Consider the following 27072-nt stretch of genomic DNA (forward strand, 5'->3'; position numbering starts at 1 on the left):
TAATTTCAAGACCTTCCGAGGTCCAATTGTGTTTTGTTTTTTAATGTCCAATTAAGTAAAACCATAGGATTCAAAGAGGGTGTACATACTTTTTCTCATGACCGTATCTGTCTTTCCATGCATTTGCTCCGGATGAGGCGTCATGTTGGACGATGGACAGAAATCAGGCCTGGTCACTGAGCATTGTTGTTTCTAACTTTTTATAAGGAGGAAAATCTGGCATGGCGTGGATAACCATCACTAATGTGTAGCCATATGCGAGTCCACATCATTGACAATGGGTGTAAGGACAGATACCCGTCTACCAGAGACTTGTTTGAGTGATTCTGTATAGAAGCATGTGCACAGTTAAAGCACCACTCCAGCTTATTTTTTCTTATTTCAGAGCCGGAGTGGTGCCTCTAACATAAGGTCACTGACTCTAGTATTCTACTCACCAGCCACTGTCTTCAGCTCTTCCTGGCACTACTCCGGTCCAGCACCTCCATCTTGTGACCTCAACTTCTGACTGTCTGGAAGTTAGAGGTATCGATCACAAGCTCTCAGTATAAGTCTGTGAGAGCCTCTTTGTGGCCTTCTTCTCGCTTTTTTGACTTACATTGAGTAGTAACTTCCGGATCGTCAGCTGGAGCGTTCTTGCACGTCGGCTTTAATATATATATATATATATATATATATATATATATATATATATATATATATATATAAATATATAAATAATATAATATAATAAAAATATATATATATATATATATATATAATATACAGTTATATGAAAAAGTTTGGGCACCCCTATTAATCTTAAGCTTAATGTTTTATAAAAATTGGTGTTTTTGCAACAGCTATTTCAGTTTGATATATGTAATAACTGTTGGACACAGTAATGCTTCTGCCGTGAAATGAGGTTTATTGTACTAACAGGAAATGTGCAATCTGCATTCAAACAAAATTTGACAGGTGCATAAGTATGGGCACCTCACCAGAAAAATGACATTAATATTTGGAGGTGGTCTGAGGATTGTCTTTGACTGATCTCACCATTCTTCTTCTCTGCCTTTCTGATGTTTTTCTTGGCCTGCCACTTCTGGCCTTAACAAGAACTGTCCCTGTGTTCTTCCATTTCCTTACTATGTTCCTCACAGTGGAAACTGACAGGTTAAATCGCTGAGACAGCTTTTTCTATCCATCCCCTGAACAACTATGTTGAATAGTCTTTGTTTTCAGATCATTTGACAGTTGTTTTGAGGAGCCCATGATGCCACTCTTCAGAGGAGATTCAAACAGGAGAACAACTTGCAAGTGGCCACTTTAAGTAGCTTTTCTCATGATTGCATACACCTGGCTATGAAGTTCAAAGCTCAATGAGGTTACAAAACCAAAAAAAGTGCTTTAGTAAGTCAGTAAAAAGTAGGTAGGAGTATTTAAAACAAGAAAATGATAAGGGTGCCCATACTTATGCACCTGTCAAATTTTGTTTGAATGCAGATTGCACATTTTCTGTTAGTACAATAAACCTCATTTCAAGGCAGAAACATTTCTGTATCCAACAGTTATTACATATATCAAACTGAAATAGCTGTTGCAAAAACACCAATTTTTATAAAACATTAAGCTTAAGATTAATAAGAGTGCCCAAACTTTTTCATATAACTGTGTATGTATATATATATATATATATATATATATATATATATATATATATATATATATATATATATATATATATATATATATATAGCGTTAGAAAAGAAAATGTCTAGATTAGATAGATAGTTTGATACGGTCCGTGTAGAAACCACACTTTCAAAGTCAATGAACAATCATATACACATAAATAGAAATCGGTGTCTAGAATGACAACACACAAAAGCAAAGGTTTTACAGACCAACTGCTTCCAGCTTGGAAATATTACTTGGGTGGGGTTAGAAAGTAAAGTAACTCATGAGTGATTTTTCTTTTTCTATTTCAGAGCATATGTTCACCAATACACAAAATATGGCATTGAGGAAGAAGATTTCCTGCAGAGTTTTACAACACTTGAACAAATTATTTCCAGTTACTCCACGTTATGAGTGCTGTATTTATTTCCATGATACAATGATTATTCTGCTTGTTTTATAGCATGATCTGCTGCTCCAAACTGAAGTGTATCAGCTTTTACTAGAAACAGATATATTTTTAATAAATCTTATTTATTCTGCCTTTTGTTATCATTACTACATATAAAAAAATGTTAACTAGAAGGAAACTGTACAGTCTGCCAGATTGTTGATCCAATGCAGCTACTTAAGAGTTTTTTTTAATCTTAGAAGTTTATGGAATAACCACAGAATATGCCATAAATTACTAGCGGGCACGGCCAGAAGAGACCCCTGTGGAAGAACAGTATATGGGTCCTTTGCAGTCATATAGCCCATCATAATGCACTATCCCACCTGCATTAGAGATAGAAATTGGCCCCCCTTACCTCTTGGGCCCCTGTGTGACTGCACAGATTACACCAATGGTATGACCACCACCCTTGCAATAAATGTCTGATAGATCCAAGTCGCACTCTTAGGACCCATATATATTTAGAAAATGGGGTTTGGTCTCGCGCCATTGGGAATGGAGAGATGTCCAGAAGATACAGCTCTCTACGTTCACTTCTAGGGGAGTTCCAAAAATTGCTGAGCATTGGGCCACATCCTATAGATAGGTAATAATTTTCTGAAATGGGAATACAACTTTAACCTCTTCCTGTCACTGCTATTTTTGTACTTTTAATTTTTTACTTCACTTTTTAGGTTAAATAATTTTATATTTTCACAGATTAAACTTTTATAGTCACAGCGACATCAAATATGCTGTTTTTTTACTTTTTGGGGGGGATTAGTAGACTTGAACTTGCGATCCGTTTGATCCTGTGTTAACCTAATTGATCGCTTGTACAATAGCTACTATTGGTATGTACCCCCGCCTGATTATTCTTGCATATAAATTAAACGAGCAGTGATCTACTTCCAGTATGGTTGATTGGCTCTTGTTAAAGGAGTTGTCTGGCATTAGGCTATAAGTCTGCAGTCATTCTATGTGACTGCAGACTTGTGAATCCTTACATTGTGCGCACTTTGAGGATTCTCAGGTACCAGCGGAGGGCGCATGACCACTAGTATGTGATTTGCATACATGCGGTCACATGTTGACAAGATTGTCATGGCCTCGCTCAATAGGGGGGGTTTCTGTGTAGAGGTGCTAAGTAATAGATTAGAGTATAAAGTGGGGACTGAGAAGACCAAAATGGATCCTGATTTCCCACACAAGTGTATTGAGCGAGGCCGGGCACAGCTAGTCTGAATGTGGCCGGAAGTATGCATAATGCATACACGATGTGAGGATTCACAAGTCTGCAGTCACATAGTGACTGCACACTTGTAGCCAACAACTGGCCCCTGTAAAGTGTTTGCATAGTAAGCGACTGTCTGCTATTAGGAAAGATTATCTTCTTGTTGCAGTACGAAGTTAAAAATTTCAATAAATTGGCCCCGTTCTGTCCAAACAAAAGTAAGCATTAATTTACCAAAAAATAGAAAAAGCTTTGAAAAAGAACGCAGACTAGCGTTCGAAACGCTTTGCTAATTTCTGTGATGACAATGGAATCCGATTTTATGGAATAAAGATTTGTTTGCTAGAACCAAGAAGCTGCATTCTGATTGGTTGTAATGGGTTTTTCTGTTAATAAAAATTAATGGACAAGACGAGAACTTCTGGGGTTTGTTTGCAGCGCCATTTGAAGAAAGAATACACAGGAAGTGATTGCATATCAGGATTCTTTATTGTAAAATTTAAACAACCCTTTTATGCACCAAACAAGTGGCTTTGTAGGATACTAATCAAGGCTCCTGTTCTGGACATACATCTATCCAACAGAGGAGGTGGGAACGCTGGCCATGCATCCGGCCACATCAAATACACTTCCAGGCTCAATTGCATATACTTTCTGTGTTGGCACATCACTTTGGGACTATACAGGTATACATGAACTTATATTTCTATGACCTACACAACAATTTATTTTGTTTATTACCGTTAAATATTCTAATAGATTTTCTTTATTAGAGTTGTGCAAAATTAGGAAAAATGGTTGCTATCTTCAACAAACAGTGCCACAGCTGCATTAAAGTTAATAGGGATGACATAAAACGCCACACACAATCTATATGAGTATAAGTGATAAGTCATTGAATTCTAAATGCAAAACATAGAAAGTGCAAAATACGTAGCGCTCCAACATAAGGGTATATCAAATGTCCAAAAAGTGATGCCAAGCACTCGCTATAGTTTCTCAATTCAGAAAAGAACAAGTTCAATGGAAACCGAACCGGGTCCTGCAGATTTCTAGTCCAGAATCAACCACAGTTAGCACATTACATTAATACGTGAATATGATCCCGGCATTCAATTCCAAAGTATCCGACATCCTGTAAATTCGTGCAGTGTACGATGTAACCTGTCTGGTTACTAAGACAAAGTGCAGAACCACTTTCAATAAAAAAAAAGACATCCCTAGATGACTGCCTCATGGCAATGCCTATCAGCATTACTGGTACCTTATAGCTTTGTGCAGTTTATGATGTAACCTGCCTGGTTGCTTTAAAAAGTTGCAAAATTGTACAGTTTTTCGCATTTTCATGTCAGTTTTTCCCAGCTCCATCCAAACTGGGCAGAGCTGAGGTACGACAGGGTCGTGGCGCCACATCTTGCCTAATTCATGATGGGCGGTAGTGTCACTTTTTCCAAAAATCTTACTCCAGTCATTGCCTGGAGTAAGATTTGTGAATGTGCACACCACTTGTCAGACACTCCTAATTCATTAAGAGCCATTCGTCTCCTAATGAATCAGAAGTGTCTGACTCCACCACGTTGTCTCATCAAGACTGGCATGAACATAGCTGTTTTTTGATGAATAGAGGCCATAGTGCACAACCACCAGATAATGTCTTATCAACCTGACACGTTAAACTGACACTTTTACATAGCATGAAGCCTCAGGGTGCCAGAGACTTTGGAGTTGAATGGTGGAATAGTACCTACGCACTAATGTGCTGTGGTTGATAGTGATGAGAGAGCGTGCTCGTTTAACCAAGCATGCTCAGGTGCTTACCGACTATTTTCGACGTGCTCGTACAGTACAGACCAAAAGTTTGGACACACCTCATTTAAAGATTTTTCCGTATTTTCATGACTATGAAAATTGTACATTCACACTGAAGGCATCAAAACTATGAATTAACACATGTGGAATTATATACTTAACAAAAAAGTGTGAAACAACTGAAAATATGTCTTATATTCTAGGTTCTTCAAAGTAGCCACCTTTTGCTTTGATGACTGCTTTGCACACTCTTGGCATTCTCTTGATGAGCTTCAAGAGGTAGTCACCGGAAATGGTCTTCCAACAATCTTGAAGGAGTTCCCAGAGATGCTTAGCACTTGTTGGCCCTTTTGCCTTCACTCTGCGGTCTAGCTCACCCCAAACCATCTCGATTGGGTTCAGGTCTCGTGAATGTGGAGGCCAGATCATCTGGCGTAGCACCCCATCACTCTCCTTCTTGGTCAAATAGCCCTTACACAGCCTGGAGGTGTGTTTGGGGTCATTGTCCTGTTGAAAAATAAATTATGGTCCAACTAAACGCAAACCGGATGGAATAGCATGCTGCTGCAAGATGCTGTGGTAGCCATGCTGGTTCAGTATGCCTTCAGTTTTGAATAAATCCCCAACAGTGTCACCAGCAAAGCACCCCCACACCATCACACCTCCTCCTCCATGCTTCACGGTGGGAACCAGGCATGTAGAGTCCATCCGTTCACCTTTTCTGCGTCGCACAAAGACTCAAATTTGGACTCCTCAGACCAAAGTACAGATTTCCACTGGTCTAATGTCCATTCCTTGTGTTCTTTAGCCCAAACAAGTGTCTTCTGCTTGTTGCCTGTCCTTAGCAGTGGTTTCCTAGCAGCTATTTTACCATGAAGGCCTGCTGCACAAAGTCTCCTCTTAACAGTTGTTGTAGAGATGTGTCTGCTGCTAGAACTCTGTGTGGCATTGACCTGGTCTCTAATCTGAGCTGCTGTTAACCTGCGATTTCTGAGGCTGGTGACTCGGATAAACTTATCCTCAGAAGCAGGGGTGACTCTTGGTCTTCCTTTCCTGGGGCGGTCCTCATGTGAGCCAGTTTCTTTGTAGCGCTTGATGGTTTTTGCAACTGCACTTAGAATCATAGAATCATAGAATGGTAGAGTTGGAAGGGACCTCCTGGGTCATCTGGTCCAACCCCCTGCTCAAAGCAGGATTCACTAGATCATCTCAGACAGATGTCTGTCCAGCCTCTGTTTGAAGACGTCCATTGAAGGGGAACTCACCACCTCTCGTGGCAGCCTGTTCCACTCATTAATCACCCTAACTGTCAAAAAGTTTTTTCTAATATCTAATCTGTGTCTCCTCCCATTTAGTTTCATCCCATTGCTTCTAGTCTTTCCTTGTGCAAATGAGAATAAAGATGATCCTTCTACAATGTGACAGCCCTTGACATATTTGTAGACAGCTATTAAGTCTCCTCTCAGTCTTCTTTTTTGCAAGCTAAACATTCCCAAATCCTGCAACCGTTCCTCATAGGACATGGTTTGCAGACCAGTCACCATTCTGGTCGCTCTTCTCTGAACTTGCTCCAGTTTGTCTATGTCTTTTTTAAAATGTGGTGCCCAAAACTGTACACAGTATTCCAGATGAGGTCTGACGAAAGAGGAGTAAAGACCGATAATGACTTCACGTGATCTAGACTGTATGCTTCTGTTAATACATCCCAGAATTGTATTTGCCTTTTTTGCTGCTGCATCACACTGTTGACTCATGTTCAGTCTATGATCTATTAGTATACCTAAGTCTTTTTCACATGTACTGTTGCTTAGCTCTATTCCTCCCATTCTGTATATGCTTTTTTCATTTTTATTGCCCAGATGTAGTACTTTGCATTTTTCCCTGTTAAAAACCATTCTGTTGGTTGCTGCCCACTGCTCCAGTTTATTTAGGTCTTTTTGAATCCTCTCTCTCTCTTCTCTAGTATTAGCTATCCCTCCTAGCTTTGTGTCATCAGCAAATTTAATCAGTTTACCCTCAATTCCTTCATCTAAATCATTGATAAAGATGTTGAACAATACAGGTCCCAGGACGGAGCCCTGTGGTACCCCACTTGAGACATTCATCCAGCTGGATGTGAAGCCATTTACAACCACCCTTTGAGTCCGATCACTAAGCCAGTTATGAATCCACCTAACAGTTGCCTGGTCCATTGCATACTTGGTCATTTTTTCAATAAGGATGGTGTGAGATACTTTGTCAAATGCTTTGCTGAAGTCAAGATATACTATATCTACAGCATTTCCCTGATCCACCCAGTCAGTGATTCTGTCATAGAAGGAAATTAAGTTAGTCTGACATGACTTGTTAGTTACAAACCCATGCTGACTCTGGTTAATCACTTCATTCTTATCCATGTACTTACATACATGTTGTTTAATAATTTGTTCAAAGATCTTTCCTGGTATAGAAGTCAGACTCACCGGCCTATAGTTCCCTGGGTCCACCTTCTTCCCCTTTTTGAAGATAGGAACAACATTTGCTCTTCTCCAGTCTTCTGGGACTTCTCCTGTTCTCCAAGAATTTTCAAAGATTATGGAGAGTGGTTCTAAAATTTCTTCTACGATCTCCTTCAGTACTCTGGGGTGTAATTCATCTGGACCTGGAGACTTGAACTCATTTATGTTAGCTAAATATTCCCTCACAATCTTTCTGTTTACAGATAACTTGGATTCCTCTATTCCTTTAAAAGGACAGTGAAGATCAGTTGATGTTACATTTTCTTTCTGAGAGAAAACAGATGCAAAATAGGAATTAAAAAGTTCGGCCTTCTCAACATCCTCTCTTACCATTTCTCCATTTTTATCCTGTAAAAATCCTATAGCATCTTTGACTTTTCTTTTACTTTTGACATACCCCCAAAATCCTTTTCTATTGCTTTTGACATCTCTTGCAAGCCTTAATTCATTGTCAGCTTTAGCTAACCTGATACGTGCCCTGCAGGATCTGCAGACTGCATTATAATCTTTTTTAGATATGCCTCCCTCTTTCCATTTAATAAACATTTCTTTCTTTCTTTTTAGCATGTGTTTAAGTTCTGTGTTCATCCATCCTGGTTTCCTTAAATGCTTCCCATTCTTTCTACTTTTCGGGATTGTTAACGATTGTGCTTTGAGAATCTCATTTTTAAAAATTTCCCATCCTTCCTGGACATTTTTGTCCTTAAGGACATCCAGCCACTTTGGGGACACTTTCAAAGTTTGCCCAATTTTTCGGACTGACTGACCTTCATTTCTTAAAGTAATGATGGCCACTTGTTTTTCTTTACTTAGAATTTGTATTATGGCAAGAAAAAAGCAGCTAACAGTCTATTCAGTAGGACTATCAGCTGTGTATCCACCAGACTTCTGCACAACACAACTGATGGTCCCAACCCCATTTTTAAGGCAAGAAATCCCACTTATTAAACCTGACAGGGCACACTTGTGAAGTGAAAACCATTTCCGGTGACTACCTCTTGAAGCTCATCAAGAGAATGCCAAGAGTGTGCAAAGCAGTCATCAAAGCAAAAGGTGGCTACTTTGAAGAACCTAGAATATAAGACATATTTTCAGTTGTTTCACACTTTTTTGTTAAGTATATAATTCCACATGTGTTAATTCATAGTTTTGATGCCTTCAGTGTGAATGTACAATTTTCATAGTCATGAAAATACAGAAAAATCTTTAAATGAGGAGGTGTGTCCAAACTTTTGGTCTGTACTGTATATTATGTTCGAGACCCTGCGTCTGCATGATTTATGGCTGTTAGGGAATCCTCACATGTGTTCAGGCTGTCTAACACACAAGCAAACCCTGCATGTGTTCAGGTTGTCTAACAGCTATAAATCATGCAGACGCAGGGTCTCGAACATAATATACGAGCACGCCGAAGATACTCTGATAACACCCGAGCGTGCTCGGTTAAAAGGGTTAAACAAGCACGCTCGCTCATCACTATTGGTTGAGTCTGGACAAGAGAGATGCAGAACCCGGTGTAACAGGCCAAATTAATCCCTGTCCAGATTAAACCTGGGTATAGTTTGGCTCAGGTCAGAGTATACCCCAGAGGATAAACTGTCCTAGGCAATACTGTACCCAGTGGTGTAAAATAGCCCAGGCCAAACTATACCCCTCCAGGCTACGACATACCCCTCTGTTTTATGAGCCCTTGTAAATGAGAGAGATTTTAGATGCTATATTTTAATACCTTCCCACTATGTGTCAGTTTTAAGTTATTTGTGGTCTTAATCACATGATGAAGATTGATCGTACAATACAATGTGACTGGTAGCGGACAACAGTCATTACATCTGAGATTACACTGTTGTCCATTAACAAGAGCTTTTACCTTAAGATCAAGTTACAATTCCATTCTATCACTTCACTTGTTTTTTCACCTTGTCTCTGATTGGTTGAAAAGTGTGCGGATCTCTTCCTATCATACTCAGACACACAGCGGCTTTTAATGTGTAACTACTGAGAGGTGCGGTAGCCCAAGCCATAATATACCCAGGGTATAATCAAGCCTAGGTCGTTGTAAACCCGGGTATAGTCTGGACTTGGGGTATACTATGGCCTGTTACACTAATTCAGTTCACATTGAACTTGTTCTTTTCTGAATTGAGATTTTGAAGCCCTATGTATTGGTACCTTGTTTTGGATTTGGAATTAAACAACCTTAAGATGACTCTAGTCCTTTTTTTGGGGGGAGAACAAATCCTCTTTAAAAATGCAAACCATGCTGGATACATGCTATGCTGGTTCATGCCACAAGATGGGGCCTTTGCTTCTAGCTACATTTAATCTTATTGCATGATGAACTTTATATTATATGACAAAACTATGTATTTGAATAGAATCATAGAATGGTTGAGTTGGAAGGGACCTCCTGGGTCATCTGGTCCAACCCCCTGCTCAAAGCAGGATTCACTAGATCATCTCAGACAGATGTCTGTCCAGCCTCTGTTGGAAGACGTCCATTGAAGGGGAACTCACCACCTCTCGTGGCAGCCTGTTCCACTCATTAATCACCCTAACTGTCAAAAAGTTTTTTCTAATATCTAATCTGTGTCTCCTCCCATTTAGTTTCATCCCATTGCTTCTAGTCTTTCCTTGTGCAAATGAGAATAAAGATGATCCTTCTACAATGTGACAGCCCTTGACATATTTGTAGACAGCTATTAAGTCTCCTCTCAGTCTTCTTTTTTGCAAGCTAAACATTCCCAAATCCTGCAACCGTTCCTCATAGGACATGGTTTGCAGACCAGTCACCATTCTGGTCGCTCTTCTCTGAACTTGCTCCAGTTTGTCTATGTCTTTTTTAAAATGTGGTGCCCAAAACTGTACACAGTATTCCAGATGAGGTCTGACCAAAGAGGAGTAAAGACCGATAATGACTTCACGTGATCTAGACTGTATGCTTCTGTTAATACATCCCAGAATTGTATTTGCCTTTTTTGCTGCTGCATCACACTGTTGACTCATGTTTAGTCTATGATCTATTAGTATACCTAAGTCTTTTTCACATGTACTGTTGCTTAGCTCTATTCCTCCCATTCTGTATATGCTTTTTTCATTTTTATTGCCCAGATGTAGTACTTTGCATTTTTCCCTGTTAAAAACCATTCTGTTGGTTGCTGCCCACTGCTCCAGTTTATTTAGGTCTTTTTGAATCCTCTCTCTCTCTCTTCTCTAGTATTAGCTATCCCTCCTAGCTTTGTGTCATCAGCAAATTTAATCAGTTTACCCTCAATTCCTTCATCTAAATCATTGATAAAGATGTTGAACAATACAGGTCCCAGGACGGAGCCCTGTGGTACCCCACTTGAGACATTCATCCAGCTGGATGTGAAGCCATTTACAACCACCCTTTGAGTCCGATCACTAAGCCAGTTATGAATCCATCTAACAGTTGCCTGGTCCATTGCATACTTGGTCATTTTTTTCAATAAGGATGGTGTGAGATACTTTGTCAAATGCTTTGCTGAAGTCAAGATATACTATATCTACAGCATTTCCCTGATCCACCAAATCAGTGATTCTGTCATAGAAGGAAATTAAGTTAGTCTGACATGACTTGTTCGTTACAAACCCATGCTGACTCTGGTTAATCACTTCATTCTTATCCATGTACTTACATACATGTTGTTTAATAATTTGTTCAAAGATCTTTCCTGGTATAGAAGTCAGACTCACCGGCCTATAGTTCCCTGGGTCCACCTTCTTCCCCTTTTTGAAGATAGGAACAACATTTGCTCTTCTCCAGTCTTCTGGGACTTCTCCTGTTCTCCAAGAATTTTCAAAGATTATGGAGAGTGGTTCTAAAATTTCTTCTACGATCTTCTTCAGTACTCTGGGGTGTAATTCATCTGGACCTGGAGACTTGAACTCATTTATGTTAGCTAAATATTCCCTCACAATCTTTCTGTTTACAGATAACTTTGATTCCTCTATTCCTTTAAAAGGACAGTGAAGATCAGTTGATGTTACATTTTCTTTCTGAGAGAAAACAGATGCAAAATAGGAATTAAAAAGTTCGGCCTTCTCAACATCCTCTCTTACCATTTCTCCATTTTCATCCTGTAAAAATCCTATAGCATCTTTGACTTTTCTTTTACTTTTGACATACCCCCAAAATCCTTTTTTATTGCTTTTGACATCTCTTGCAAGCCTTAATTCATTGTCAGCTTTAGCTAACCTGATACGTGCCCTGCAGGATCTGCAGACTGCATTATAATCTTCTTTAGATATGCCTCCCTCTTTCCATTTAATAAACATTTCTTTCTTTCTTTTTAGCATGTGTTTAAGTTCTGTGTTCATCCATCCTGGTTTCCTTAAATGCTTCCCATTCTTCCTACTTTTCGGGATTGTTAACGATTGTGCTTTGAGAATCTCATTTTTAAAAATTTCCCATCCTTCCTGGACATTTTTGTCCTTAAGGACATCCAGCCATTGGATCCCTCCTATTCTCTTTCTGAGTCTCTTAAAATCTGCCTTTCTAAAATCTAACCTTGAAGTTTGAGTCTTCACATGTCTTCCTCCTCTAGTTATCCAAAATTCTATAATAGCATGATCGCTGCCTCCTAGGGTCCCAGCCACCTTTACCTCCTCAACCATTTCCTCCCTGTTTATAAGGATTAGATCCAAAGTAGCAGATCCCCTTGTTTTCTCCCCTACCTTTTGGAAGATAAAGTTGTCAGCAAGAGAGGATAAGAATTTGCTTGACCTGTTAGTTTTACTTGAGAGAGATTCCCAACAAATGTCTGGATAGTTGAAATCTCCCATGACCACTACGTCATATTTTTTGGAGAACTTGGTCATTTGATACATAAAGAGTTCATCCATATCTTCAGCTTGCCCAGGTGGCCTGTAGTAAATGCCTACAATGGTGTCCTTTCCGTTGTTCTCTCCTTGTATTATTACCCAAACAGTTTCCACAGAACTCCCAGTTTCTGAAGCTTCAATCTCTGTGCAGATATACGCTTTTCTAACATACAATGCGACACCTCCTCCTCGTTTATCAAGTCTGTTTCTTGCAAATAAGTTGTATCCTTTTAGCCTTTTATTCCAATCATGTGTATCGTCCCACCAAGTTTCAGTGATTCCAATGACATCATATTCCTTTTCCTGCATTAGTAGTTCCAATTCTCCTTGTTTGTTGCCCATGCTTTGTGCATTTGTATAAAAACATTTTAGTTTGTGATTGGTTTCTCTTCCTCCCATATTTTTATTATTTAAATTGTTTTGTCTTTGTTCTTCCTTTCCACTTCCAGTAGCAGAGATCTCAATAGTATTTGTCAGCTGTATGGCTTTTTCTGGCCTTTTGCTTCCCTTCCCACATTGTTCTAGTTTAAAGCTCTTCTGATGAGTGTAGCAAGGCGACTTCCAAATACATGTTTTCCAGTCTTCGTAAGGTGCACCCCATCTCTAGCAAGTAGTCCATCGTATAGGTAATTCATTCCGTGATCCAGAAATCCAAATCCTTGTTGACGGCACCATCGACGTAGCCAGTTGTTCACCTGTAGAATCTTATTCCACCTCATTGTTCCATGGCCATCCACTGGGAGGATGGATGAGAAGACCACCTGCGCTCCCAATTCTTTCACTTTCTTGCCTAAGTCTTCAAAGTCACTGCAGATGGTTTCCAGGTCCTTTCTTGCGGTGTTATTTGTCCCCACATGTATTAGCAGGAATGGGTAGTGATCTGTAGGTCTGAAGAGTCTTGATATCCTGTCAGACACATCTTTAATTTTTGCTCCTGGAAGACAGCACATTTCTCTTGAGGTTATCTCTGGTCTGCAGATAGCGGCCTCTGTTCCTCTTAACAGGGAATCCCCCATGACCACCACGCTCCGTTTTTTCTTCACAACATTCTTCTTTCTCCATCCAGGAGGATTCTGAGGGCTTACAAGGTTATTCATTGCTGGCAAAGTCTTATCTTGCTGTATTTCTTCATGGTTCTCCTGCGTGAGAGCCTGGTACTGGTTCCTGAGCAGTATGGGTGCTGACTGCCTCTCGATCCTCCTGCTTCTGTGGGTCACATGCTTCCATTCCTCTGTTTCCTCAGGTGCAGTTCGAATTTCTTCTCTTTCTGAATCATGAAGAGATAATTCTGCTCTGTCTAAGAACTCTTCACCTTCCTTAATGATTTTCAAGGTAGTTAACCTCTCTTCTAGATTTCGCAACTTTTCCTCCAACAGGGACACAAGCTTGCATTTCTGGCATGTGAAGTTTGGCTTTTCCACTGGCAAGTCTGTGAACATGTAGCAGGATATGCAGCTCACCAAATGGCTCCTGGACTCTTCCATGTTCTTATTGTTAATGTTCTGAAAACAGTGAAAAAAGCTTAAAATACGTAGTTAAACTAAAATACTCAAGTTTATGAATGGGATTGAACGCCATCTCTGTATTATAAATAACTCTAAATAGCACATGGCTAGAAATATAAAGAGCTGATACATCACTGTTCGAACATGGTGAATAAAAAGTAGAATTAGAGATTAAACATTAATTTTTCCATATTATAACAATACCTAATTTTGTGAGGCTGGGTGGTTAGATAACAATATATAGCTCTTTGGTTTTTATAGTTTCATCACCTATGAAAACAAAACTCCTTCTCACAAACACTGTCTGATATATGAAAGAGAAATTCTATTTAGTGAAATTTGCCAAAAATGTCAGGCATACCTTTTCTGATTGATCTTTTGCTTTATGACTTCTTGTGTTTTTACCCTGATTGTCACTCTTAGGGAAGAGTCAGTCATACAGCCGTATAATTTGGACAAGGATCATAACGCAATGCTCGGACTGGCCATCGGTTTTCCCGACACAAGCATGACAGCATGTATTTTTCTGCAGCTGTCACGCTCTGGTCAGGATAGCCGATTGCCAGTCCGAGCATTGCGTTGTGATCCTCGTCTGAGTTATATGGCCGTCTGACTCTTCCCTTACCCTTGTTGCTCCAAAAGCATTATAATGGTTTTCCAGGTAATGGAAGAGACAAGGGAAATGGAGTGTTCTAATCTGATTAATGGCCACTGCATTCTGCGCTGTATAGTGGATGTCACCAGGATTGATCTACATTTATGGAGGTCCAAGAAGTTGTGTGGATTACTTTCTGCATGCATTTGGACCTATGACAAGACTTCATCTTTAAAGGGTTATTGCCACAATCACATTATTTTTTACAATGCACAGTAATTGCATGCTTATTGTCCAACATAGTTTATTTCTTGTACTTTTTATTTTTTAATCTCTATCTTCCCCCTTTGTGTATCCACCTTCATGAACTTCATAGCTGAATGGGTGGCCTATTCTTATGTGATAAAACTACATTTTCCAGCTGCACTTGCTTCTCCTCAGTGCTGCAGACACCTCCATCCTTCACCTGTGCTTTCCTGTCAAGCCCCTCCTCTCTATGTTTATCATCAAGTGTAGAATTTACTTTATGCCTCTGTGCACACTCTACTCCTCTACAGTACCCTGACTGATTTTATATTCTGTCATCTACAGCAGTAGAGATGCAGTGTGGTTTTACATTGTTAGCTGGTTATGACAGAACTAAAACTCTCCTTAAACGCTAGTACTACAGGATGATTCCAGTAGTGTCTGGAGTGGAAATATTTGGAGGGCAATAAGTTCAAAAGGGGTTAGATTAAAAAATGATACATATTGGTACAAGTGAATAAATATGTGTATATTATTAAAAGACCATATTGTTATTTTTGTAATAATCCTTTAAAAAGAGTGTATGTGCTGGGAGTGTTGAACGCATAGGCCTGATAAACTGAGATGTTTGCAGTCAATAACTAGTAACATTATTTACAAACTGATACAGAACTCCTAGTCAACTAATAAAAATTAATAGTTTGTCACAGGGCCGGCTCCAGGTTTTTCTGGGCCCTGGGCGAAAGAGTCTCAGTGGGCCCCTTTAACACATACCACGATTCATGATGCAGAGATACAGCGGAGAAATATATATATATATATATATAGTACAATGCAAAGATTTCACTTCTTTCATTACATGAGTGATATCTATTGTAAATTCCACAATAGCTCAGAAACCAGTGAATCGCTCCACACAGAATACTGGCCCCCATATAAGGCTCCATACGGAATACTGTCCCCCATATAACGCTTCATACGGAATAGTGGCCCCCATATAAGGCTCCATACGGAATACTGGCCCCCATGTAAGGCTCCATACGGAATACTGGCCCCCATATAAGGCCCCATACGGAATACTGGCCCCCATATAAGGCCCCATACGGAATACTGGCCTCCATATAAGGCCCCATACAGAATACTGGCCCCCATATAAGGCCCCATACGGACTACTGGCCTCCATATAAGGCTCCATACGGAATACTGGCCCCCCATATAAGGCTCCATACGGAATACTGGCCCCCATATAAGGCTCCATACGGAATACTGGCCCCTATATAAGGCTCCATACGGAATACTGGCCCCCATATAAGGCTCCATACGGAATACTGGCCCCCATATTATGCCCCATACGGAATACTGGCCCCCATATAAGACTCCATACGGAATACTGGCCTCCATATAAGGCTCCATACGGAATACTGGCCCCCATATAAGGCTCCATACGGAAAACTGGCCCCCATATAACGCTCCATACAGGATACTGGTCCCCTTATAAAGCTCCATACAGGATACTGGCCCCCATATAACGTTCCATACAGGATACTGGTCCCCTTATAAAACTCCATACAGAATACTGGCCCCCATATAACGCTCCATACAGGATACCGGTCCCCTTATAACGCTCCATACAGGATACCGGTCCCCTTATAACGCTCCATACAGGATACCGGTCCCCTTATAACGCTCCATACAGGATACTGGCCCCCATATAATGCTGCATGCAGGCTGTTACCCCCCACATAATGCCCCATACAGGCTGTCCCCCCCTTATAATGCTCCATGCAGGCTGTTACCCCCCACATAATGCCCCATACAGGCTCCCCCCTTTTAATGCTCCATGCAGGCTGTTACCCCCCACATAATGCCCCATACAGGCTGCCCCCCCTTATAATGCTCCATGCAGGCTGTTCCCCCCCACATAATGCACTATGCAGGCTGCCCCCCCCCCCTTTATAATGCCCCATGCAGGCTGTTCCCCACCTTATAATGCCCCATGCAGGATGTCACCCCCCCCCTCTATATAATGCCCCATGCAGGATGCCCCCCCCCCTCTTTATAATGCCCCATGCAGGATGCCCCCCCCTTATAATGCTCCATGCAGGCTGTTCCCCCCCACATAATGCCCCATACAGGCCCCCCCCTTTTAATGCTCCATGCAGGCTGTTACCCAGGGCTGGCGTCAGCACCCGGCGCACCCGGGCAAATGCCGGGGCCCTGAGCAGGCAGAGGGGCCCACTGGCGGTCGCGCACCGCGCTGGGCTATGAGCGGAGGAGAGCGGTGTCAGCGCCCGCCCTTCTCCGCCGCTTGCTCAGGGCCCCGGCAGCTGGATACTTACCTCTCCCCGTGCCTCCGCAGATCCGCTGTCTTCCTGCTCTGAGCTCCCTGTGACGTCTCAGGTCAGAGGGTGCGGTGACGTCTTTTCACCGCGCCCTCCCCTGGCCGTCACAGGGAGCGCTGAGCGGGAAGACACCGACAACGCTGGCGTTCGGACCCGAGCAGCGGGCAGCAGGTAGCAGGTGAGGAGAAGGGAGGTGAGTATTTGATTATTTTTTTTTAATGTATGGAGGCATGGGGCAGTATAAAGAGAAGGGGGGCATCCTGCATGGGGCATTATAAAGAGGGGGGGGACATCCTGCATGGGGCATTATAAGGTGGGGAACAGCCTGCATGGAGCATTATAAGGGGGGCAGCCTGTATGGGGCATTATGTGGGGGGGTAACAGCCTGCATGGAGCATTAAAAGGGGGGGGCCTGTATGGGGCATTATGTGGGGGGGAACAGCCTGCATGGAGCATTATAAGGGGGGGGCATCCTGCATGGGGCATTATAAAGAGGGGGGGGCATCCTGCATGGGGCATTATAAAGAGGGGGGGGCATCCTGCATGGGGCATTATAAGGTGGGGAACAGCCTGCATGGGGCATTATAAAGGGGGGGGCAGCCTGCATAGTGCATTATGTGGGGGGGAACAGCCTGCATGGAGCATTATAAGGGGGGGCAGCCTGTATGGGGCATTATGTGGGGGGTAACAGCCTGCATGGAGCATTAAAAGGGGGGAGCCTGTATGGGGCATTATGTGGGGGGTAACAGCCTGCATGGAGTATTATAAGGGGGGGACAGCCTGTATGGGGCATTATGTGGGGGGTAAAAGCCTGCATGCAGCATTATATGGGGGCCAGTATCCTGTATGGAGCGTTATAAGGGGACCGGTATCCTGTATGGAGCGTTATAAGGGGACCGGTATCCTGTATGGAGCGTTATAAGGGGACCGGTATCCTGTATGGAGTGTTATATGGGGGCCAGTATCCTGTATGGAGTTTTATAAGGGTACCAGTATCCTGTATGGAACGTTATATGGGGGCCAGTATCCTGTATGGAGCTTTATAAGGGGACCAGTATCCTGTATGGAGCGTTATATGGGGGCCAGTATTCCGTATGGAGCCTTATATGGGGGCCAGTATTCCATATGGAGCCTTATATGGAGGCCAGTATTCCGTATGGAGCCTTATATGGGGGCCAGCATTCCGTATGGGGCATAATATGGGGGCCAGTATTCCGTATGGAGCCTTATATGGGGGCCAGTATTCCGTATGGAGCCTTATATGGGGGCCAGTATTCCGTATGGAGCCTTATATGGGGGGCCAGTATTCCGTATGGAGCCTTATATGGAGGCCAGTGTTCCGTATGGGGCCTTATATGGGGGCCAGTATTCCGTATGGGGCCTTATATGGGGGCCAGTATTCCGTATGGAGCCTTACATGGGGGCCAGTATTCCGTATGGGGCCTTACATGGGGGCCAGTATTCCGTATGGAGCCTTATATGGGGGCCAGTATTCCGTATGGAGCCTTATATGGGGGCCAGTATTCTGTGTGGAGCGATTCACCGGTTTCTGAGCTATTGTGGAATTTACAATAGATATCACTCATGTAATGTAAGAAGTGAAATCTTTGCATTGTACTATATATATATATATATATATATATATATATATATATATATATATATTTCTCCGCTGTATCTCTGCATCATGAATCGTGGTATGTGTTAAAGGGGCCCACTGAGACTCTTTCGCCCGGGGCCCAGAAAAACCTGGAGCCGGCCCTGCTGTTACCCCCCCACATAATGCCCCATACAGGCTGCCCCCCTTATAATGCTCCATGCAGGCTGTTCCCCACCTTATAATGCCCCATGCAGGATGTCCCCCCCCTCTTTATAATGCCCCATGCAGGATGCCCCCCCTTCTCTTTATACTGCCCCATGCCTCCATACATTAAAAAAAAAAATCAAATACTCACCTCCCTTCTCCTCACCTGCTACCTGCTGCCCGCTGCTCGGGTCCGAACGCCAGCGTTGTCGGTGTCTTCCCGCTCAGCGCTCCCTGTGACGGCCAGGGGAGGGCGCGGTGAAAAGACGTCACCGCACCCTCTGACCTGAGACGTCACAGGGAGCTCAGAGCAGGAAGACAGCGGATCTGCGGAGGCATGGGGAGAGGTAAGTATCCAGCTGCCGGGGCCCTGAGCAAGCGGCGGAGAAGGGCGGGCGCTAACACCGCTCTCCTCCGCTCATAGCCCAGCGCGGTGCGCGACCGCCAGTGGGCCCCTCTGCCTGCTCAGGGCCCCGGCATTTGCCCGGGTGCGCCGGGTGCGGACGCCGGCCCTGGTTTGTCATACTGTTGGTAAAATATATCGGGCTAGAGTTAAACAATTCCCATTGGGAGATGAGACGTGCACATAATGTTGCATTAATAGATGTCACCCAAGTCTTGTGCATGGTCAGCTGGTATCGTTCGTCATAAAGGACTTGCTTTTGTGCCCTGACTATATGGACATGGTTATCCACTACTTTACAAAACTGATAAATCAACAAGTAAACTCTCCTTTAGGCTTTTAAGTAAGGCAAGAGATTGTTAAAGTTGAGCATAAAGATTTGAGCTGGACTGTTCCGGCAGCCAGTCCGGTCCTATATGGCAGCCAGCCACGGCAATGCAAATCCTTTTGCTCAGTTTTAGTAATTGTGTAACACTATTGTATTTAATTAGGAATTTATTGAAGTTCTGAAATGTTACTGTGCTTTCACAAAACTGTTGACGTCAAAGATTTTTGTTTTTCCTTTTTGAATTGATATAGCCTGGAAAGTGACAATTGTTTTGTCCAGGGAAAATGTACTATCATACGAAGACTTTAAACATTAGCCGACTTCTTCCTATCAACTGTTGCTATTTGTCAAAATATGCAGGCAAGTCTGATTTCTTAATCCAGAGACTCGCGTGCACAAGGCATACCCCAGTGCTGTGTCTAGCCCAGCTGCAGAGGGACAGTAGTCCTACCTGTGAAAAAGGTTGTCCAGGTTTATCATGTGAACACAAGTATGCAGATATGCACACTCTGACTAGACATGCGCGGCCTCTTTCAATTCACTTGTATTGAGCGAGACTGCGCACGTCTAGTAGGAATGTGGCCAGGAGTGCGCTTCGAGGATTCACAAGTCTGCAGTGACTACAGACTTTCGTGATAAACCTGGACAACCCATAAAGTAAACATGATCACTATGGAGAATGCAATGCTGAAGAAATATTCTATAGTAAGGACTAATGCAAGAATACAAAGACTGTACATCAATTGGAAATAAATATACTGCATAAACAGTTCAAAAAATTGAAATGTACACACATCTGGGCAAGTCTACTTTATCACTGCTATTTAGATGTATTTCTAGATATGTATTCCAACTTTACGTTCCAAAGGGCATTTGTTTCTCTTAAAGTGATGGCATATTACTAGACTATCCCATCACCTTATGATCAGTGAGGGTCTAATCTCAGAAACTCAAACAATCCTGTGAAAGAAGGGGTCCTGAGACATGGACACTTTGGAGGGTTGGATGCTCCTCTCCTCCTCTTTGGGAGAGTTTGACCCAAACTACTGGTCTTACATTGACATATGACACAAACGTTTGCCTCTCTAATGAGAAGAAACCTGGTAAAAGGAGAACTGGATCTTCATGTGGTCATCTTTTTAATAGATTTGATCTTACCTTGGCATAAATGTCAAAATGACTAATGGAAGTCATGCATATGTTCTAAGAATATAGACTAATTGTTGCTACTTGTAGCTTATACAAACTACTATTCTACTACATACTCTTAACGCCTCGTTAGTTGCAGTACACACCTTCTTTATTTTTATAAAATCATTGCCCTAACGCTCTTTCTCCTAAATAAGACAATAACTGAGTGACAATGCATTATATATGACATTATAAGATATACTCTCTATAAAATAACTCACTTAAAACTATGTTTATGCTATATACTTGATGTGATTGTATATGTCACATGCTTCCAAATCCTACTGTCCTTTCTATGATATGATACCCAAAGAACAATTTCATTCTGAATTGCTGATTAAATATTCTTTTTCATGCTGTTCCCCTTCATTCTAAAATATTAATTTCTTTGGAAAACAAAGATTCTGGGCTTTATTATAACACCAAGCTCGAGCTCTAATATTCTGGCTGCAACAAGTGTTCAAAATCATGACGCATCACAAACCATAATTGTTATGGTCCTACCTGGTAAGGTGAATTATTTAAGGCATTGGTGAGAGTGAGCAACACCGATAAGTGGAGCAAGAAATACCAGAAGAGACAGAGCCAGGAGTGTGGATATACACAGGATCTTAAGAAGAATAGTTAGTTCAGGACTTGCAGCAAACAAATTGCTAATGCCAAAGTTCCATGCTATCAGGAGACAGATGATCAATAGCAGAAATATAAGCAATCTGCAAATAAATATTACAGCAGTGGTTGAGTGTGAAAATCATCGGGATAGCAAAGATTTCTTTATGCTTACAGCAAACAAAGGGTAAACTGCAGGTCAGCAATGATGAACAGCCAACAGAATACTTGCTTTAAAATATGATCAACTGTTTAATGACCAGCATCGTTAACGTACGGCGCTCGTCAGCAGGAGATAAATGAAGAGGGCCCAGAGCATAAATGGACAACCCCATTCCTGACAGATGATGGATGTGTCATTCAGTCATCATCTGCCTCTAACAGCTGTGAGTAGAGCAAAGTGCCCCGTTATATGATTGAGGGGTACCGATGAGTTTCCATGATGGCCAGAGGCCTGCTAAAGACCCCCGTGCCTGTCACGATGGTACTCCTATGAATACCAGCATCTGACTGGTGTGCATAGGCAGGAATGGGCTGGGCCAGGGAGCAGAGGGGAACAATCAGCTGTCGAGGGCCTGCTGTTTTAGAAGCTGCAGGCCGGCACTGCACTTTTACATGTGCAGCTGTGCCAGGTTGACAGCATCACAGTATGGCAGATACACACAACACGCTGTACTTGGCCATGTCTGCCAGCCTGATTTCACAGAGAGCAGGAGGCGCGCAGAAGAGTATCACGAATAGGAGTGAGGACCTGACAGGAGACAAGCAGCACAGCAGGTGGGCGCTGTGTGGCTGGCAGCTCCAATCAAGGGATGTAAAAGCAGCCACAATGAGTTTATATGTATGATTGTATGTATCTGTAAATGTATGTTTGTATGGAATTGTGTGTATGTATGTATAAATGTGTGTATGTTTGTGTGCATGTGTATATGTATGTGCAATTGTATATACAGTGGGTACGGAAAGTATTCAGACCCCTTTAAATTTTTCACTCTTTATTTCATTGCAGCCATTTGGTAAATTCTAAAAAGTTCATTTTTTTCTCATTATTCTACACTCTGCACCCCATCTTGACTGAAAAAAAAACAGAAATGTAGAAATTTTTGCAAATTTATTAAAAAAGAAAAACTGAAATATCACATGGTCATAACTATGAGTGTCTGAGCAAAGGGTCTGAATACTTAAGTCACATGCTGTCCATTTCCTTGTGATCCTCCTTGAGATGGTTCTACTCCTTCATTGGAGTCCAGCTGTGCTTAATTAAACTGATAGGACTTGATTTGGAAGGCACACACCTATCTATATAAGACCTCACAGCTCACAGTGCATGTCAGACCAAATGAGAATCATGACCTCAAAGGAAATGCCCAAGGAGCTCAGAGACAGAATTGTGGCAAGGCACAGATCTGGCCAAGGTTACAAAAGAATTTCTGCATTACTCAAGGTTCCTAAGAGCACAGTGGCCTCCATAATCCTTAAATGGAAGAAGTTTGGGACCACCCGTAGTGTTCCTAGACTTGGCCGTCCAGCCAAACTGAGCAATCGTGATGAGAGAGGTAAAGAAGAACCCCAAGATCACTGTGGCTGAGCTCCAGAGATGCAGTAGGGAGATGGGAGAAAGTTCCACAAAGTCAACTATCACTGCAACACTCGAGCCTTTATGGCAGAGTGGCCCAACGGAAGCCTCTCCTCAGTGTAAGACATATGAAAGCCCGCATAGAGTTTGCTCAAAAACATATGAAGGACTCCCAGACTATGAGAAATAAGATTCTCTGGTCTGATGAGACGAAGATAGAACTTTTTGGTGATAATTCTAAGCGGTATGTGTGGAGAAAACCAGGCACTGCTCATCACCTGCCCAATACAATCCCAACAGTGAAACATGGTGGTGGCAGCATCATGCTATGGGTGTGTTTTTCAGCTACAGGGACAGGACGACTGGTTGCAATTGAAGAAAACATGAATGCGGCCAAATACAGAGATATCCTGGATGAAAACCTCTTCCAGAGTGCTCTGGGCCTCAGACTTGGCCGAAGGTTCACCTTCCAACAAGACAATGACCCTAAGCACACAGCTAAAATAACAAGGGAGTGGCTTCAGAACAACTCTGTGACCATTCTTGAGTGGCCAAGCCTGAGCCCTGACCTAAACCCAATTGAGCATCTCAGGAAAGACCTGAAAATGGCTGTCCACCAACGTTCACCATCCAACCTGACGGAACTGCAGAGGATCTGCAAGGAAGAATGGCAGCTGATCCCCAAATCCAGGTGTGAAAAGCTTGTTGCATCACTCCCAAGAAGACTCATGGCTGTAGTAGCTCAAAAGGGTGCTTCTACTCAATACTGATCAAAGGGTCTGAATACTTATGACCATGTGATATTTCAGTTTTTCCTGTTTAATAAATTTGCAAAAATTTCTAGATTTGTTTTTTTTTTCAAGATGGGGTGCAGAGTGTACTTTAATGAGAAAAAAAATGAACTTTTTAGAATTTACCAAATGGCTGCAATGAAACAGGGGTCTGAATACTTTCCGTACCCACTGTATATGTTTGTGTGTATATAGTGGGGAAAATAAGTATTTGATACACTGCCGATTCTGCAAGTTTTCCCACCTACAAAGAATGGAGAGGTCTGTAATTTTTATTGTAGGTACAATTCAACTTTGAAAGACAGAATCCAAGAAAAAAATCCAGAAAATGACATTGTATGATTTTTAAATAATTAAATAGTATTTTATTGCATGAAATACCGTATTTTTTGGACAAAAAGACGCACCGGACCAGACGCACCTAGGTTTTAGAGGTGGAAAATAGAAAAAAAAATTAAAGCAAAATATCTGGTCATGATGCACTGTTATGGGGGAAGGGATCTGCTGCTGACACTGTTATAGGGGTAATGTCCCCCAATTCTGCACTAATATACCCTCTCCTGGTATATATGGCCCCCCCTTCCTGTTATACATGGCCCCCATCCCCATCCTGGTAAGCATGGCCCCTCTCATTACCATCCTGGTATGCATGGCATCCCTCATCCCCAATCCTGGTATGCATGGCACCCCTCATCCCCATCATGGTATGCATAGTACCCCAATCCCCCATCCTGGTATGCATGGCACCCCTCATTCTGGTATGCATTGCACCTCTCATCCTTTTATGCATGGCACCCCTCATCCTGGAATGCATGGCACCCCTCACCTCTCATCCTGGTATGCATGGCACCCCTCATCCTAGTATGCATGGCACCCTTCATCCCTCATCCTGGTATGCATGGCACCCCTCATCCCCATCCTGGTATGCATGGCACCCCTCATCCTGGTATGCATGTCACCCTTCATCCCTCATCCTAGTATGCATGGCACCCCTCATCCTGGTATGCATGGCACCACTCATCCTCATCCTAGTATGCATGGCACTTTTCATCCCTTATCCTGGTATGCATGGCACCCTTCATCCCTCATCCTGGTATGCATGGCACCTTGCATCCCTCATCCTGGTATGCATGGCACCCTTAATCCCTCATCCTAGAATGCATGGCACCCCCATATCGATCACGCTACACACAAAAAATAAAGGATTCTACTCACCTCCCCTCTGCTCCAGCACTGTGTCCTGTTCTGCTGCCAACAGCTGATCTCACCGTGTGAGCAGCACATGACATCATTATCATGGGCCCTCAGATGGTGAGAAGAGCTGCTGGAATAGTCACTGCTTCCCACACCGGGACTATGGACGTGGAGAGTAGTTACTATCCATTCTCCTTAATAGTGGGCGCACATTGTATGCAGCAGCTGCGGCTCCTGCAGCAGCTCGGCGATCGCGTGTGCCCGCTGTTAAAGAACATGAATTTTCATTACTCCCCACGCCCATGGAAGTGGGAAGTAGTGAATATTCATGCTCTTTAATAGCAGGCACTCGTGACAGTCAAGCTGCTGCTGGAGCAGGCGGCTGGGCTGACATTGTGCGCCAGCTATTGAGGAAAATGAATATTCACTGCTCCCCACACAGATACTCCCCACGCCAATATTCATTTTCTTTAGCCACAGGCACAGTGTTGGCTGCCTGCCTCCTGTGCCCCGCTCCTCTGTCGCTGCCGCTCTCACCACAACCCCCACCATCCACAGCAATAGTATAATATAGCACATTTGGACTATAAGATGCACCCCCACTTTCCTCCAAAATTTTGGAGGAATAAAGTGCGTCTTATAGTCCAAAAAATACGGTAAGTATTTGATCACTTACTGTCACAGCTGTGTCAGGGTTGACAGACAGTCATTCTGGATCCAGATGTAGAAGGTCGCTGCGCTTGGCCTTGCAGACACTTTTTTGATCCTTGCATCATGCCTCCCTCTCTAGGACCCAGCAGTGATCTCCATTTTTTGCTGCTAATTGACACACCCTTTCTGGATAGTTGAATACACTCAGTTTCTCCAGAGAATTGCTGGCGATAGAGTAAATTCCTATGTTTAGGTCTGAATTCTAGTAGTCGGCTAGATTCTCCTTGGAGTTCCTTTGTGGATTGTAGTCATCATCTCTCTAGTGTCTTCTCAAAGCTAAGTGTATCCCCTTGTATGTTTCCTTTGTTTATCTTTAGTTGCAATGGGGCTGACTAGTGCTCTCCCCTCCCCCTCCCTACCTAGAGCCTAGCTCTAGGGTCAGCCAGGGCTAAGGTATCCTGCTCGGCGATAGATGCGGAACCTATTTAAGGACAATAGTGGAGTCAGGGAGTTGTTAGATCTGCTTAGGGGTCTCCACTCCCCCTTTCCCTAGTTGCTGGGCTTTCCCCTTTTTCGCATCATCGTACGCTGGGTTCTTCCCACACCTAGAATGACACCTAGCAACCAGCAAGACTTCTGGCCCATCATAGACATGTTAGTTTTTCTTTAAGATGCCATCCTACTCTGCACTCATTACCTGTATTAATTGCACCTGTTTGAACTTGTTACCTGAATAAAAGACACCTGTCCACATATTGTCAATCACACTCCAACCTCTCCACCATGGCCAAGACCAAAGAGCTGTCTAAGGATACCAGGGACAAAATTGTAGACCTACACAAGGCTGGGATGGGCTACAGGACAATAGGCAAGCAGCTTGTTGAGAAGGCAACAACTGTTGGAACAATTATTTGAAAATTGAAGAAACACAAGATGACTGTCAATGTTCCTCGGTCTGGGACTCCATGCAAGATCTCGCCTCGTGGGGTAAGGATGATTCTGAGAAAGGTCAGGAATCAACCCAGAAATACACGGGAGGACCTGGTCAATGACCTGAAGAGAGCTGGGTCCACAGTCTCAAACATTACCGTTAGTAATACACTACACCGTCGTGTATTAAAATCCTGCAAGGCACGCAAGGTTCCCCTGTTCAATCCAGCACATGTCCAGGCTCATTTGAAAATCGCTAATGGCCATCTGGATGATTCAGAGGAGGCATGGGAGAAGGTCATGAGGTCTTTTTGTTATCAACTCCACTCGCCGTGTTTGGAGGAAGGGGAATGTTGAGTACAACCCCAAGAACACCGTCCCAACCGTGAAACATAGTGAGGAAAACATCACACTTTGGGGGTGCTTTTC

At 42.8% G+C, this 27072-nt stretch overlaps 1 protein-coding gene across 4 annotated transcripts in view; it reads left to right on the forward strand.

The window, feature by feature from the left end:
• The window catches only part of TUBD1 (tubulin delta 1), a 47785-nt gene extending 44093 nt beyond the window's left edge, over nucleotides 1-3692 (forward strand). For 2 of the 4 annotated variants that reach the window (XM_073665547.1, XM_073665539.1), the window contains exon 10: nucleotides 1971-3672. In XM_073665547.1, the coding sequence (XP_073521648.1) occupies nucleotides 1971-2073 (103 nt within the window). In that variant the 3' untranslated portion in view covers nucleotides 2074-3672. Of the gene's footprint in view, nucleotides 1-1970 lie in introns of all 4 variants that reach the window. The other 2 variants (XM_073665554.1, XM_073665530.1) reach the window with 2 other exon arrangements.
• The last annotated feature ends 23380 nt before the right edge of the window (nucleotides 3693-27072 follow it).

The sequence above is a fragment of the Phyllobates terribilis genome, unplaced genomic scaffold (assembly GCF_046119375.1).
Source record: "Phyllobates terribilis strain yellow unplaced genomic scaffold, ASM4611937v1 Scaffold_2__4_contigs__length_985480577, whole genome shotgun sequence".
Classification (NCBI taxonomy): Eukaryota; Metazoa; Chordata; class Amphibia; order Anura; family Dendrobatidae; genus Phyllobates; species Phyllobates terribilis.